Source organism: Cyrtonyx montezumae, unplaced genomic scaffold, assembly GCF_038088225.1.
Source record: "Cyrtonyx montezumae isolate F1298 unplaced genomic scaffold, pur_monq_1.0 scaffold_7, whole genome shotgun sequence".
In the NCBI taxonomy this organism is placed as follows: domain Eukaryota; kingdom Metazoa; phylum Chordata; class Aves; order Galliformes; family Odontophoridae; genus Cyrtonyx; species Cyrtonyx montezumae.
In genome coordinates, this window is record NW_027072078.1 from 15,801,513 (window position 1) to 15,818,909 (window position 17,397).

Sequence of the window (17,397 nt, forward strand, 5' to 3'; positions counted from 1 at the left end):
TCCTACTTTTTATTTACCCCAATCAGAATGCTTCCAAGAAAGTGAACATCTCAAGGAAAGCCTGAAATGTTGCCTGTTGCATCTCTTTGGAGCTGTTGTGGCTGGTGGACAGGTAAAGATGTTCTAAACTCTTCCCATCTGCTGAAGTCTCCAACATTATCTTCATTATTCGAGGCTTATAAATACCCCCATAATCAAGGAAAAATTACTTACTGTGTATTAGATATTATGAAGTTTGGTGCTGTTCTGTGCAATAGTATCTGAATACTACAGATTAAGTTCTGTTTCCAAGAAGCAGGTGAAATATGCATGTTCTTGTGAACTTGGAATAATGTCTTCACGTACATAGAAAAATGTGAATAACTGGACTGTTTCTACCTGCAGAATTGTAGATTTTGTGTAAATACATGAAATATATCTAGCTTACTTCCCAATGTGTTTCAGTAGGAGATGGAGAGATGCAAGATCTTCAGAGTTTGGAAGGTCCTTAAAGGCTTTGAAATAACGTGAAGAAAAGAGAATATCTGAAAAAACGATGTTAATCATCAGTAAAGCCAGCATATGCTCTCACAGACTGACATCTGTACTGTTCTGCATAGTAAATGTTACTGTTAGGGATTTGATTTAGTAGTTCAATGGGTAGGGATAGTGATAGGAGGATGGTTGGACTAGATGGTCTTGTAGGTCCTTTCCAACCTTATGAATCTATGAACCTACTTATGGTGCTTCTCAGACCTATCCTAGGTGATTAAGCAGGTCTGAAGTCGGGGAAGTTGAAGCAGTGGGTCAGGAGCAAGAGGGTGCACAGCCTTGCAGGGACATGGCTGAAGTGTGGTTTAGGCAGGTAAAAGATGGGGAACTGTAGCTCGAATGCAAGAAAGACAAGCATTTCATCTGCAGCCAATAATATAATGCAAAAAGAGTGTTTATTTAACAGAGTGTATAAGTTAGAATGGAAGCAACAGTGAATGTTGCGTGATTCAGGTACTGTGAAATCAGCGATCCTGAGAGAATAATGTTTGAATAAATTACTCCCTTTAATTCTTTTCACCCATGTGTTTCAGAGGAATGCTCTTCAAGCAGTATCTCCTGCCACCATGGAAGTCTTGATGCGTGTTTTAGCAGACTGTGATAACTGGGATGATGGGAGCCCTGAGGAAGTGAGCAGAAAGGCAGAGCTTACTCTGAAGTGCTTGACAGAAGTCGTCCATATCCTTCTTATCAGCAGTTCTGACCAGCGGCAGGTGGAGACCAGTACAATACTGGAGAACTATTTCAAGTTGCTTAATTCAGACCATTCAGCTTTACCTAAACCAAGGCGATGTAGGCAGTGGGAGAGCAGGTTCATAGCACTACAGATCCAAATGCTGAGTGAGTACTCAATTGTGCAGTTCCTTTAAATGCCTCTCGATAATAGCTCAGAAAAAGTGATTATTGAATCATTACATTAATATAACTGGAAGTTGTACAAATAAATGTCCATTTGTCTATATAGTGGGAAAATGTTATTTCTTCTCATTTTCATTTCTTTAGATATATTCTATTTCATATTCATATTTAACCAGAGTATCGAGGGTTCATGGTCTCTATTTCAAAAAGAAAAAATTGCTAGACAACAGTGACTAATTAGTACCTTGATAACTGCAGAGTAAGGAGTATTTCTAATAAAATATCTAGGTGATGGCCATTTTGTGGTAGTTTGTTTTTCTGATGGAATTACTGCAAATATTGGCAAATGTGGTCCTTTAAGAGTTGGTGCTAAGTCATTAGATAGGCATTTAGGATTTGTGCTTTTTCTTTTCCACTTCGTTTGGAATGGCAAATGTAAATGTTGGCATTTCCTTCCTCTGGACTTCTAGGGAAACAGGAGTAGTATTGAGGTGGTAATCATTTACAGTGAAAGGCATCTGTATAATGCAGAGAAATTATTTCATAAGGAAACCAGTGTTTGTGTGCTTCTGATAGAAGGCATGCAGATTAGGTATTCAGTAATGACAAGGGCTTCAAACAGAATCTCAAAGCTATCAAAGATATTGTGTAGCTGAGTTTTTTTTCTATATATTGTAAGTTATCTGACAATTTTTTCAATGTCAAACTGTTGCGTTTTATGCCTAGTGCTCTGTGTATAGTACACATCTGAATTCTCATAATGTATAGTTTGTTTTAAAATGAACAATGGAATTAAAAAAATATATTTATTATATACCATTTCTAATACTTTTTCCGGTGTAATATGTAGAAAGCTTAAATATATATAAAAAGCTTAAATGGAGTTGGGAAGTGTTTTGGTTTTAATGTCAGTTTCATTTTAATTTTGTAGATACAATCACGGCCATGTTAGACTGCACGGACAGGCCTGTTCTACAGGCAATTTTCCTTAACAGTAACTGTTTTGAGCATCTCATTCGACTTTTGCAGAACTGCAAGGTAAATTTTCTCTTACCTTCACTTCTATAACAAAACTTGTTTTCTAATACTACAGATATAGTTATTACATTTATTGATTCCTTCTATGTCTGATTTTATAGTGTCTACCTATCAGTAATGAAGTCTAGAGCCACTAATGCCATGAAGGATCTTGATAGATTTAGGTTGTTCTGACTTCTCTTTTTAAAGTGGAAGTTTCTTCCATGTCTTGTTTAAAATTATGAATACCCATTTTAAGTATTTTGCAAAAAAAGCCTTTTAGAGTTGCTCAGTTTCTAAAATTTGTTAATGTTGTTAATAGAATTGCCACCGCTTCTATTTTATTTTAAATGTGCTGTCACTGGATTGCTAGGAAGTCACTTACAACTGCTGTCAGATGGAGGTCTGAATTCTGATTTCAGAGGCTTATTTTTATATTAAACGCACTCATTGGTATGTCTTTATAAATGTATCAAAATATGAGTTTTACATAGCTGATGTAAAAAATGAACTCCAGCTCTTGCAAGCATTCTTAGATTGTTCTCCTAGCAATTATACGAATCTGGTGTTTTTGTCTCAATTCTGGATGGAACCTCCTAATTTGCTAGCCAATGTCTTTTTCTTGTTCCTTTGTAGATTTCTTTTTTCCACCTCTTTAAAAGAGCATGGATACGATGCAGTGCTGTGGAATAATTTCTCTATTTTTGTGATATGCTAGTGGCATTGCTATTTTGAGCTCCTCTAATACTAGATAAGTTAATGCTAGCTACAGTATGCAGTTTGATTCAAATCCATTTTATTTTGGATTAGAACATCTTTCATATATTGCTGCAATGAAATATGTGCTTGGATAAGGATTCAGCTGTTGTTATCAGTGGCAAAATGCCAATTTACTTGAAATGCTTTGAGTAGTGTTCAGAGGGTAGGTTGTGTTTGTTCTCTCCAATTTTTTCATGAAAATACTTCTTCACCTTTCCATTATTCTGTTTGAGCATCTGTGCCTATTTTTGTACTGACTTCGTATTCTGTAAGAAACTTATTTCCTAATTTCTTTTTTGGTTATTAAGCACTAAGATATTTACTTGTTTTTGTAGAATCTGGCCTTGTTCCTGTTCTCGTTTAAACAAGTGGGAATTAGAATTTAGGAAAGCAGAAACAACTGCCCTATTAGGTTTTGGCTACTTTGATTTTTGCTGCTAGTTCTCTTCATTTTTAGTCTTTGTCTATCATAAGATGTAACCTTGGGAGGTTTGTTCCTCTGATGGCCTTGCATACTACTATGATCAATTGAGTCTCAATACTTTGAGATTGTTATGTGGCATTTTTTTAACCTTTGTAGTGGAAATAGCCCTAAGAATGATAAAGGGAGGAGATGGGATGAAGTTATATTTTTTCATTGTGTCTTTGCATTTTTTGGAGCAGCAAAGATGAATCTAGCAGTGGAATTAGGATTTCCTCTTGTTAGCTTTGGAAGAAGATCCTGTTTCTAGTGTTTTTTTAATCTTTGAAAATCTTGCTGCTGGATTCACTGTGTAAAGCACAGTTATACAGGTCTGTATCAGATAGTGGAGAATACAGACACAGATAAAAAAACTCAGGAATTCTTGGATCTTCAGCAAATTTGGAGAGAAATTTTCATGGAAACTTGGGGATAAAGAAAATCCCTACCTCGATTTCTGCTATAGATATCTTGAGATATTCATAGAATCACAGAATTACAATTACCTCTAGAGATCAAGTCCAACCCCCCTTCCGAAGCAGGTTCCCTATATGATATTTTTAGTCATACTTTAAAATCATTTTCTGCCTAGTGATCTTTTAAACTAGGAGTCATTTTTTTTGACGTTTCTTGGTTTTAAGCCTTATGGATGAATTGTCTTCCCTTAATTATGCTCTAGAGTTATAGATCTGCACAAGAACTTTTCAGAGCTGCTCAGTTAAGTTTTGGAGATCTAAATATTGCCTTTTGCCTTGTGATATACGAGAAGAGGCACTATACTTTAGAGATATCAAAAGGGACTCAGTCTATCCAAAGTCATTTAACTAAATGCTTATAGATCCTATTAAACACATAGGAATCGGACTTGGAGAATAGCACAATTATCTCTAATAGCATGCCTGGTTAAAAACACATGATTGTCTGAACTAATTTTAAATAGAAGACTTTTCACTTGCAATAGCAGGGCTGAAGTAAGCCATCTGAAAAATTTGCTTTTTTTCATACATCTGCCTTTGCTTTTGTTTAATGTTCTTATTTTCACTTGTTAGTGCTATAACTCTCTGAGATGTTATAATTCTGCAATATTACATGCTCTTGAGTGCAGTCTACTTCTTCAAACTGACTTGTTTCTGTGTAGGCTCATGCTTGTGTAAGTCCAAGTAACACTGAGTATTTTCTTTGTTTGTCCTATTTTATGGAAGATGATTTTGTAGGGTTACTCATCTTCAGAGTGAACAACTAAGTAAGGTTCTAGGAGAAAATTTGTGAGGAAGAAATGGTTAATGTTTCATTCTTACCCACTGAAGGAAAGTGTTGATTTATTTATTAGTTTATTTATTTTGTTTTATTTTTTTTTGTTTGTTTCTTTGCTTTTTAGTTACCTTTAAAACATTTTGGGGTTTTTTTTTATCAGCTCTTTAGAATAAACAGAAGAAATACTGTAGTCCTGATTAGATTATGGCTGACCTATACTCACAAAGTGACTGCAGTACATTATGAAGATATTTGAGTGAACTTTGTTACTAATTCAGGTGCTGACTAGAGATAAGTTTCTTAGCTTAAAATGCCTTATAGGTATATGTTTTATTTACAGCCTGACATTCTTAGAATGCTACCAGATATAGTTCTCCTTTTCTCCTATTATGAAGGCTTGTGTGTTCAAGATATTCTGCTGCGGTTGCAGCTTGACTTAAGTATTTTGACTAGCTATCTTCAGGCCTCTCTTAGGATGAGTCATAAATGGACAGGTGTGAGGCATCTGTATCAGTTTCTTTGCTTATGCTCCACTGTTGTCTTTATTTCTTTAAAGTGAGTTTTTGTCATATTGCACATGGTAAATGAAATCACAGTTACTAAGATGGTGAGCATTATAACATTATAAATTAGGTCTGTTTTCTTGTTTTATTGATGACTTACTTTGATCTAATTCTGGACAAAAAAAAAAGCAATTACTATTTAGCAAAAATAAAATGGAATCTTCAATATTCTAAGAATTAACAGAGAACTAATGCTAATAGGGCAATGTGTCTTACCTGTGCGAGAACTCGTGTCTTGTATGTTAGACACAAATCCTGAGGCATCCTCCAAAGGTTTGACTGGAGGGTAACTGTGTAATGCAATTATTTCCATTATTCTTGTCTCTGTTTCTGACAGCTGTTTTTAAATGCTAACAATAAAGTGGCAGACAAGAGTGAAAAAGACCTTGCCAACAAATTACTGACAGAAATGAATGAGGACCAGGTACCTACCTAATCTGTATTTTGCTTCAGTTGAGGTCAAAACACAATGACAGGAAAACTGATTCCTGTGCTTCACCTTAATGATCCTTTTTATGTCTTCTGTGGCAAGATGATCTTCTGTTGCTGCAGACATTAGTATTTCCTATCTGTGGAAAATAATTTTACTGATTAACAGACTGAATTCAACTTCAGTTTTAGTCATTTACTTCAAGTTGCAAATATTTAATACATTGAGTTTCAGTTTTGCATCTTTTAAGGAAAAGGTGAAGTACATGAATGGAATCCAAATAATTCTATCAACCTGGTGGTGATTTTTTTCCCTTCCTTTCCTCTTTTTTTTTTTTTTTTTCCTCCTTTGTCTCAGCACTGTGGTGTTTTGGATTCTGGGGACTTGTTTGTGAATCTCAATGGTTGTATTTGATGTCCTGATTCTTTGCTTGTCATCAAGAGCAGATGTTCACAAATCAATGGACAGGCTGAATCAGGGAGGTAGGAATAGCCTGTTGCTTTAATTTTCCCATAATGTTGTAGAAAGTACCAAATGCAAATTGTTGTATTAATTTTGTGGTAGAATGATTTGTTCTGATTAAAAATGTAAAAATGCTAAGTACAAGGTACGGTAATCTACAGATTGTGATTCTAACTAATAGCTTTGGCTTTTTTAGAAACTCAGTGCTACATTAACTGCATGTAAACGTTTCTTCTCATCTAACAGTCTTCTGATTCTTGACATTTCATTTTCAAAGTATGTCTGATATACAGATCATTTCAGAGGTAATGGATGGAACTGGCGATATTTGTGTGGCCTTGCTCACTAGGTTTACTGATGGACCTGAAATACTGTTTGTTTTTGTCTTAAAGACTACGATAGAAATATTAGTATAAACAAAAATTGTCAGGAAAAAAACCCAAAAGATAACGTGAAATTGGAAGAAGTTGTCTATCATTGAGATGAGGATGTGGATGAAAAAGCCACTTTACTGTGCTGGTGTGTGTAATCTCTTATAATTTGTGTGTGTCGCATTGGCATGTAGGGACTTACGTGGAAAAGAAGACACTCCATATGTACAGCAGACGTCTGATTGTTCAGCAACATGCACACATTACAAGAGATTTAATTTGTTTTCCTTCCTCCCTCTTGAGGTTGTCCATTAGCCGCATGAGGAAAATGTTTGTCCATCAGAGCATTTGAAGTGAAATGAGTTTTGTGAATGCTTCTCTCTTCCTCATGAAGTGTTGTCTATTGTTAATGTAATCTTTCTTGTAGGCTGTGGAATATTATGAAATCATTATTGGTAGAGACATGATTTTTGAAGCATGCAAGTAAACTTTGTTTTCATCCTGGCAGGAGGGCACAGTATAGTTTTGGAGCAGAACTGACTTTGCACATTTGTATATGACCTCTGTACTTGGCTCCTTTCAGGTATTTCAGGGGCATCTAGACCGCTTGGCAGTATCAACCATTCAGGCTCTCACAGCAGTAATGCACAAATCTCCAGCTGCTAAGGTAACCATGCATGCAGACACCTTCTTGGGATAGACCTCTTGATTTTGTCTCTGGTTGTCTTTTTTTATTTTCATTTTTTTGCAAAATCCTTGGGGAATTTTGCTAATAAAGATGAGCACCTTCTGTTTCCTAACTCACTAGTTCCTGCCAGATAGGAGCAATGGACTGAGAATCCCCTGTCTATTTGTTTCTAATAGCTGCACATTGATGCATCTTTATATCAAAACTGGAATGCAAACGGTAACTGGAACCTTTATAAGGAGAGTACATAATTACTTACCATGAATATTTGGAGTAGAATTAACATTTTTGCAAAGTATAGTTTCAGGCAGGAGTATTTTTATCGTATCTGTAGTCCAGGATCATATTGCTGTCTAAATGATCATCTTGCCATTCCCTTACCTTTCCTTTGTGGTAGTTCTTGTGGCTTGATAAATTAATGAGCAATGGCTAGTTTGTCAATCTGCCTGAAATACGAAGCCACAGAAAAGTAGTGGATTTATTTTTAGATTGCTGACTTCATTACATTTATTTGGTGTTTGAATGACTCTTGACACAGTGGAGGCCACAGGGACTGGAAATCACCTGATTTGGTTGCTACTTGAAGTATATTCTGAGTTAGAAATGATGGGGTATTAAATTAGGCTCCTCCAGAGCCATAAATCAGAGTGCTTATATCTCCACTGACTCTGGGAAGCCTGGGAAAGTGTTGTGTGGTAGAATGGAATTTTGTCTGCAATTCACAAAGGGTCAGTAAAGTTTACAGCTGTACTTTCATTAGTGTGATTTTTCCATATTTACTTAAATAATTGTCTTACTGGCAAATTCATCCATCTGTTTTAATTTCAGTGCAGAATACAGTAGGGACAATAGTGTTTGTTTTCTATGATGTGCTGGATATTTACTAAGAAAACAGTAAATAGATACTATGTAGCATGTTCTGGATTTTGTGGCTCGTGATGTTTTTCTTCATGTAAAATCAATTAATTTTCAGAAAATCTTTCCCAGAACACTCATCTAATTTTTTAAATTAAGACAAGTAATTTCTAATTAAGCTGGTATAGAAAATCTTTCATTCAAAAGTCAGTATCTAGATACTTGGCAGTTCTCAAAATAATTACTTATTTTCAAGCTTCAGTTTGCATTAAAAATAAAGCTATTAGTAACTTGTGATAGATTTAATGTTTGAATATACCAAAGCAGTATTTTTTATGTAAGTAATTACTAAAATAAAACTTTGATCTTATGTTTATCTGCATGCTGCAGTGAGATCCTTCATATTAACAGCATGCTAGAGATAGTACAATGGGCATATTATCAACTGATTTCTAATCCCCAAAATACTATTCTTGCATTCTAATTTCTTTTAAATCTAATACTGTGTTAAATCTCATTGCAGTAGATGAGCTATTTGTGTCTATTTCATTTGTTAGTGAGACTGGATTTTTATCCTCAGGAGGTCTTCAAGGAGAGAATTGGTTATGCACATATCTATGAGGTACTTAAGTCACTGGGTCAGCCCTCGTGGGAACTGCTGGAAGAACTCATGAATATGGTGAGATATACTTGCTTTGGATGCTGTCTGAAATGCTATGTCTCTTCAACAGTATTTCTCCTTGACTGTATTTCATGTCTGATTTCTCTGCTGTTTTTCAGGCTGTTGAAAATGACCACGTGGCTGTTGGGATAGTAGGCATTAGTAATGTTCAGCCATTATTGCTGCTTATCCAGTGGCTTCCAGAGCTAGAGTCACCTGAACTGCAGATTTTTGTCTCAAATTGGTTGAGGCGGATCTGCTGTATTAACAGACGGAGTCGTGCTGCATGTGTTAATGCAGATATGGTCATCCGTATCATTGAGACACTAAATCACCACTCTGCTCTCTGTTGTGCTTGTGCAGAGAACCTGATTGCCCTTTTGGGCTCTTTGGGGAGCCAGTCAATGGGCTCAGAAGAACTGCTTCAACTGATACGGCTCCTGAGGACTGAGGAGCCAAAACAGGCTCACCCTTATGTTATTCCGGTGATGCGAGCCATTCTGGCAATGGCTCGGAAACAGGGCATGGCTAGTGCCTTGCAGTATTTCAACTTATGTCACAGCATGGCGGGAATTGCTGTTCCATCAATTCAGAAATGGCCAGGCTCTGCCTTTTCTTTCAATGCTTGGCTCTGTCTTGATCAAGACCAGGTGGACCCTAGCACTACTAGCAAAACTGGCAAGAGGAAGCAACTGTATAGGTATGGTTACCATAATGACTTCAACAGCACTAATCTTAGTTGTCTGTTCCCTGCTGCATGTGGTACCCTATACTGTGTGGTGCCTATTCTTTCCTTCATAGAATGCAGTCTATAGCACTTAATTTGGTTAGGTTGTGGAAGGGAACAGCTTCATCTGTCACCACAGCCAGACTGTGTTACAGGAATAAGCATTTAGCTTCTCAATTACACTGTTTACTGTTTCTTGTCTGCAGTTCCATTACCCACCACTCGGAATCACATTAAGGTATACAGCTTAAAAACGGCAACAACAGAAAACAAACTAACCAACCAAAAAAGCAAAACACCGCAAAACAACAACCTGTGGTGGAATTACACCACAAACTTCAAAAAGCAATAGAGCAAATTCTCAGCTACAAAATATTTTCCAGCATAGTCAGAACCATTAGCTATGCATTTTCACCAGCAATGACATTCTCATAAAAATCTGCACCAATTGAGATGATCCACTGTTTCACAGCTGCTATGATGATGTTGTTACCCACACAATCCATCTTTCAGTGGCCTGAACAGATGGAAGCCAGAGGGGCTGAATCTGGACAGTATGGTGGGGTGGGGTGTGACAGTCCAGACAAGATTGGCAATGTGCTGCATGGTCTTTTGTCTAGTATGGGGTCCAGTGTTATTGTGTTGCAAGAGAAAAATTGTCTTTTCTGGTGTGACTCTGGAGGTTCTGGGATTCAGCTTAGTTAGTGTTGCAGTGTGGTGAACAGAGTCTATTGTTTGTGTAGGTTCCAAGAAGTCCAGAATGATAACCCCTTTCCTATCCCAAAAGACAGTACACATCAGTTTCCCCACTATAACATCCATGCCATGTTTGTGTTTTATACTGATAAGTATTTGGTAGTACAGTAATTAATGCCTCCATTTGGAGTAATAGTACCCAAGAGATTATAGCAGGCTTTGACATCACAGTTTGTTATTTTTTGTTGTCAAGCACTTAATGCAAGGTTTCACAAGGCAAGCCTGTTCTTGCAGGGCTTTTTTTTTTATAGATTGCTGCTTACGGCTGATCTTCATAATACTGAGTGAAATAAGCTATTTAACCATGACTATACTTATTTTTTGCACTAAGATCCTTGCTAATAGATAATCACAGATTAAAAAATATTCTTTAATCTTCGCTTACTGTCTCATCAGTTTTAAACCAGATTTGGCTGTAACGTTTAAAATGCAAGTATTCTGATTTTCTTGATTATTCCATTTAGTGTCTTGATCTTTAAAATCATTAAAATTTTCATATGCAATGCTATGATGTAAAACAAAGGAAATTAAATGAAGAAAGTACTTCTAATAGCTATGACAGCAATCTCACCTAACTGCATACGTTATTAGCAGCTTTACTGGGGCTGATGGACACAATTAGCAGCAAACTGTTTGCAGGCCCCTTTTTTTTATTTTTTAGAATATTGTGGCTTTCAGAGACTCCAACAGCTGGTATTTGGGTAGCTACAATCTGTTTTGAGTGATATGGGGATTGCCTTTGTCCTGACTGTCCTTGGGGTTCCTTTCTTGTGGCATTTGTACTGTTCTTTGGAACAGAAGTAATAGCTAGGCAAATAATGTTATGTGAACAGCAACAAAAAGCTCAAGTTTTTTTCTTTCCTCAATGAAAGTACTATTAGGTGATTTCCAATAGATATGATGACATAAATCCTTATCTGTGTGTTTTATTGTCCTTCTATAGCTTTTTTACGGGAAGTGGTATGGGTTTTGAAGCCTTTATCACATGCTCTGGAGTATTGGTGGTTGCAGTTTGCACAAAGAGGGAATATGCGACAGTGATGCTGCCTGACCACTGTTTTTTTGATTCACTCTGGGTAAGATGTGATGCTGAAAAGCACAGTTTAGGATGGCAGTGTTAGCTTAGAAGTCACAAGTTAGTTTTGTTGTTATTCCGTAAGTGATCTATTTTATTATACTTAATTGTTTAAGAACAAATCTAAACTCAAGTAATACAAGTGCTTTCTGCATAAATAAGTATTTAAGATAAATTGTGCCTAAGTTGTTTTAGCTATTCTTATGAATAAGCTGATTAGTGATGTTTTCTTAAGAAACATGTTTTCTAATGGAGATTTTTAATATGTTGATCTTTTTATATTATAACAAACATAAACATCTGTAGTGTTGTATGTATATTACTATGTTTCTGCCTTAATCTCTTCTCTTCTGAAGACTGATGTGCATTATCGCATAAGAACTTATAAACCTTCTTTGGAATAATAGAGGTTTAAGTAAACTACTTGAAGGTAGTTGATATCAGCAGACCAGCTACTTTGGATTTATTTTCCAAAGCATTTTCTTTAATGATTTCTTCACTAGATTAATAGAGGTGAAGTTAAATGGTTGTGTATTATCATTTCACTACTTTTCAATAATGATTTAATTATTGTATTAATCAGCACAACATAACTATTGTTCACGTGCCTGGAAAGAGACCCTTTGGTCAGAGCCTTGTGTACATCTATGTCAATGGACAGCAGAAGATCTCTGCTCCGCTTCGATTTCCTGCCATGAATGAAGTAAGTTCACTTTCTGAGTCATACACCTGGCCTGATGAACTTCATAGAAGAATGAGAACATGGTTGGCTTTTTTCTTAAGTTTGCAAACTCATTAAGATAGCTTAGAGTGTTGCTAGTATGTTTGTTCAATGCAAGAGAATGCCTGTGGTATACTGGAGAATAGGTAGAACTAACCATTAATTAGTGCTGGTTTAGCCACTTCAGATTTAAAAACAAAATGAAGAAAAACCCACCTTGGTTAAATAGTGGGTTTTTCCCAGACCTGAGCATTATGATATAATTCATGATAAACAGTCACATCTGCAAGTAGGATTGCTGTGCTACCCCAAAGAGATTATATTCCATCTAGTTTTCAGTGATCACTCATTTTACTAGTATTTTGTCTGTATACCTATAACGTATGCTAATCTTATACTTGTTTCCTGGATAAGCAACAAACACTAGCCAACAAAATGAGTACATGGCATCTTAAGATTTTTGTGTGAAATGAATCATTTCTAACCTCGTCTATAATACTATTCTTCTGCTGTTTGCAAGTCCTAGTTTGATATTTAAGTATTTTGAGTAATTTTAGTAAACATTTAAATTAAACACAGTAGTAGTAAAATCAGTGTAACACTTAAAGGAATATATGCCAAGGAAAAATTCTGGGTTTTGGCCCATTTCTAAAATAAGCACAATAGAGGAGGTAACTAAATGTAGGGTAAGTAAGCTTCCTCTGAGGGCTTCAGTTTAAGTGAAATAGCTGGTAAATAACTGATACATATAGCATGTAAAATGGGCTAGTATTTTCAAATATAATCCAGGAGAGAAATGTTTACCAGAGTAACTTAGCAGGGTATCATCCTTCCAGGCTGTTCCTGCCAGCCTTTTTTGTTGCACAGCAGTTGAGGTGACCAAATTTCTTTCAGATGTTTTAGGGGCACTCTGCTGTTGTGAGGAGTACGTGTTCTTTTCTTTTGCATTATTGCTTCTCCATAGCATAGCAGAACTTGGTGTTCTCGATTTAGTTTATTTTGTTCAGGTTTGGCAGAGATAGTCTTCAGATTTGCTTTGTAAAATAGGTGAGGCAGAGATGGAAATGGAACACAGACTCTGTGTTTTTTTCTTTCTTCCATTCTTCAACAGCCTTTTACTTCTTGCTGCATTGGTTCAGCTGGTCAAAGAACAACAACTCCTCCTCCATCTCAGATACCAGATCCACCTTTTTCTTCCCCTATCATGCCCCATCGTACATCGCTTGGGGGCATTCTCTCTCCAGGAAGTTGGAGTGGGGTGTTAGCAAAACCAGAACTCATCACCAAGATGATCTCCGCAGGGACTCAGGATAGTGAATGGGGTTGTCCAACATCGTTGGAGGGACAGCTTGGTTCAGTTATCATCTTTCATGAAGCACTGCAACCTCCTCAGGTGAAAGCATTGTATTTAGCAGGTAAGTGGTGATTGCACTGGATTTAATGAAACAAAATGGTTGAATTAAGAACAGTATCCCTCTGAACTTTGCTGTATGCAGACCACATAACTACAAAGGTACTGTACAAAATGACTGTAGAGCTGACCTAACTGAGAGGGACTTATAACAAGCTCAAAATTGAATGATAGTATTTTTATCGAAGTTTTACTTAAAATATTAGGTTTCCATAAGCTCATCTATTTATCTATTATCTATTTATTTTTGTACAGACTTGCCAAAATCAAAATGTGTAGTATTTTGTATTTTCACTTTTTTTCTCTACTCTTTGCCTACATGTGACTTCACAATCATGATTCTTAACAGTATTGCTCTTGTTGACAAGCCACTAAGGTTATTCACGCTCGAGGATTTTTCAAAAAAAAAAAGTGTATGTGTGTATATATATATATAATATATATATATATATATATATATATGACCTTAGTAAAAACAAATGACCAGATTTTTCTATCACAGTTAAGTTCAATATTGACCTGAGGTGGTAAGAGATTAGCAAGTACTTCAACCATATGAAGGAAATATTTTTTTGCTAAATAAAGCTCACTTGAAGATTGCCTACTGTCTGTTTGGGCTTGATGATAGATGGATTGGTGATGAGTATAGGTGTGTATTTGTAAAGAAACATAGCTATTTGAATGTACAAATTTTTTTTGTATTGTTTAGCTTTTTTATTAAGAATATGTATTTTTTTAAGCAGACTCCTATGAATGAATAACTTAATTTGTGATCTTACTTCAAAGCATTTTCAATTCAAATAGGTATGATTCATAGTATCCAGCCATAACAAAGAATAGTTGTATAAAAGTTGTGAAAGTTAACATTAATACCCAGTGGAATCTTATAAATTAAAAATAATGTGTTTATTTATAGGTCCAAATTGTTTAACTCCGTGGAAATCTCAAGAACCAGAAGTAGCCGATCTCCCCAGTAAGATATTGCTTCATTACACACCAAAGGTATGAAATAATTATTTTCCTTTTTTTACATAGTAGTAATTTCAGACTTATTTTAGATATTTTTTTTTTGTTTTAGAACAAGTGCATGTACTGTTTTTGTACGTTGGCTATGGGAAGATGCAGGGCAGCTTTCTGAAATTGTAGTTGTAGGCAAGGGTGACAGATGTTATGCTTGTTTAGCAAAAGGACAACATTGTTTTGTGAATGTCAAATCTAAGACAATGTGAATTATTTTCTAGGGATTACAGGTTGTTTGTTTAGTTAGTAATGTTGTCTTGGTACTATACTGCTATGTATCGTTTAGAAGTTTTCCCTGGTGTTCAAGGATCTGTTGTTCCCTAAATGATACTGTAGCCTCTGTACTTTACAGGCGTGCAGAAATCCGATTTGTCTTGACTTGTCTTCAAATCTGTTACATGGAAGGCTCACTGGAAACAAAGTAGTGAACTGGGACATCAAGGTAAATGCTCACTGAACATGCAGAAACTGTTTTTTGTTCGCTCAGCTTTTGGAATGCCAGAAGTTATTGTCATGATGCCAGTGATATTTAACAGATAAGAAGTATCTTAACACTATGCATGAAAAAGTCAACTTATTTGTAGCTAGGCAGCTTGATATGGAAACACTGATGTGATTAATGATTTTTCTGTTAGATAGAAAATATCCAATTCTATTTTATAAGTGATCTTTGCTGACAGGGTTCTTTAAGAGTAAAATCCAAAGATTGAATGTAGAAAGCATGCATCTCCTGTGGACAATTTTTTTGTTTTGAAGACAAATATGTGATCAAATGAATGAGTTGCATTTTTAATATTTATTGTAAAAAAAATTTTCTAGTTTCATTTTTAACAGTAGTGTACAGTCAACTCAGCTGACAAACAAATTAGTAAGGAAATATTGTTTGAGCATGTGCTCTCACTTGTGGAGATTAATGTTAAGAAAATTCAAAGGTATTTGTTAGTTAATTTTGCTGGGATGTGAATAGATTGAAATACTACAATTTGTTCTCCTTATCTGGAAGAGGGTTGGGTGTTGGTGTCTTGTATCTCTCTCTACCTTTGTGGGAAAGCATATTGAGAGTATAAATCTCAGGAGGATAATTAGTTCATTAACAAACATGATGGGGTTTGGCATCTTCTTAAGGAATAGAGTGAAGGTTAAAGCACAAAGCTGATCAGGTCATTAGGAGATAAGTACAACTTAAAAGGAGCTACAATTACTGCTGTCTTGTGGTTTGTAGAAATTCTGTTTTCAACTTTCAAAAGTGTGATGCTTCTTGTTTTTGTCTAGAAAGCATGAAAATTTTCATCCATGAGATAAATATTTCAGATTTAAAACAACTCTTAGTTTAACTGTTTACTGAAGCAAATTTAATTAAAACTAAACATAGGGATATCTAAACAGGGAAGGAGGTATCATACAGGCACATATAACAGTAACAATTTAAGAAGTGGAATATGTTGGATGCAAAAAGGATGATTTCCTCTATTTCTCCCCAGTGTTTGTGGGAAGGGAAATTGATGTCCTGTGATTGGCTTTCAGGATACTGTTTTGCTTTGGGTTTTAAAAATCTTAGCACAGTAATTTTCCTTGGCTTAAGTTGGACAGGTGAACAATCATCTCTGACTAGCTTGCTGATTAGGAGTGGAAATAAAATAGATTTTAATAGACTTGAATTTCAAAATGGATGGAGATTAAAATTGAAGTAAATATAAATTTATTTGAAAAAAAGTCATATTCTGTTATCTTTTTCTAACTGGTTGAAGTTGGGACCTTGCAGGAACATGTTTAAAACAGATATATGCAGTCTTTCTTTACCTCTTGCTGCAAGTAACATAGATATCAGAAATGTTTTCTTCTGTTTTTCAAAAATGCTTAATAGAAGATTTTCTTATATTTGTATCCTTCAGGTTACTATGTTTTCCTTCCACCTTCGCCCCAGATAGTGTAAAAAAAAAAAACAAAACAAAAAACAGATGACAGGAAGTCGTGTGTAATTGCAGTGTCTAAAACATGGGCAATTTTCTTGTTAAACTCACTGTTTTAAACTCAGTGTTTCAAAACAGTTTTAAAGAAGTGTGAAACATTCTAATTGATTTGAGGGTGTATAGGGTTCCTTGTATTTAGAGTGACTTTATTTGGCATAATTCAGAGGATTTTATTTATATTTGCTTATCCTTCCATTTCTCTTTGATGTTTTTAGGATATGATCAACTGCATCGGTGGAGTAAATGTGCTGTTTCCATTGCTGGAGCAGATCAGTTTTCTTGGTAGACAGATGCCTGAGAAGTCTGTAGGGGAAACTCTACCTCCTGAAGTAGTTACTCCTGTGGAGGGAGACTGGGTGGTATTGTCATCCACAAAGGCATCAGGTAGGAAATAATAGTTGAGATGAACTACTTCTTAAGCTTGATTTTAATTAAAAGTCTTTCTGTGAATGAAAGCCATTCTTTAATTTGCTGACTTTTCTAAAGCAGCACTGTTGAGCTTTGACTGACTGTTCCTGTTTCTAGAACGTTCGATGGAGATGCTGTATACCAACAATTCAGCACTTAAAATTAACCTGATAATGCATTTCAAATATAAATCTATTTGATAGTATTATTCTCTCTTAGTGATTTACTGTTATGTTGGAGTCAACATATGCAGTTATTTTTACTTCTAGTCTGAAAAGCCTTTTCTGATTATTTTGCGAAATTGTTTTTTTATTCAGGACCTACTAATATCAGTAGGAGGAGCTTTTCAACAGTATGAATACTGGGTCAGACAGCCAAATGAAGATTGTGCAATATCAGA

General features: G+C 35.6%; 1 protein-coding gene across 2 annotated transcripts in view; it reads left to right on the top strand.

Annotated features, from left to right (window-relative positions):
- NBEAL1 (neurobeachin like 1) overlaps positions 1 to 17,397 on the top strand; it is a 76,486-nt gene that overhangs the window by 27,040 nt on the left and 32,049 nt on the right. The window contains exons 8-20 of one of the 2 annotated variants that reach the window (XM_065750997.1): positions 27 to 112; positions 1,065 to 1,371; positions 2,321 to 2,427; positions 5,780 to 5,866; positions 7,289 to 7,372; positions 8,829 to 8,927; positions 9,029 to 9,609; positions 11,336 to 11,468; positions 12,051 to 12,170; positions 13,300 to 13,603; positions 14,516 to 14,601; positions 14,972 to 15,061; positions 16,805 to 16,973. In XM_065750997.1, coding sequence (XP_065607069.1) covers positions 27 to 112; positions 1,065 to 1,371; positions 2,321 to 2,427; positions 5,780 to 5,866; positions 7,289 to 7,372; positions 8,829 to 8,927; positions 9,029 to 9,609; positions 11,336 to 11,468; positions 12,051 to 12,170; positions 13,300 to 13,603; positions 14,516 to 14,601; positions 14,972 to 15,061; positions 16,805 to 16,973 — 2,253 coding nt within the window. The remainder of the gene's footprint in view (positions 1 to 26; positions 113 to 1,064; positions 1,372 to 2,320; positions 2,428 to 5,779; positions 5,867 to 7,288; positions 7,373 to 8,828; positions 8,928 to 9,028; positions 9,610 to 11,335; positions 11,469 to 12,050; positions 12,171 to 13,299; positions 13,604 to 14,515; positions 14,602 to 14,971; positions 15,062 to 16,804; positions 16,974 to 17,397) is intronic. The other variant, XM_065750998.1, reaches the window with a different exon arrangement.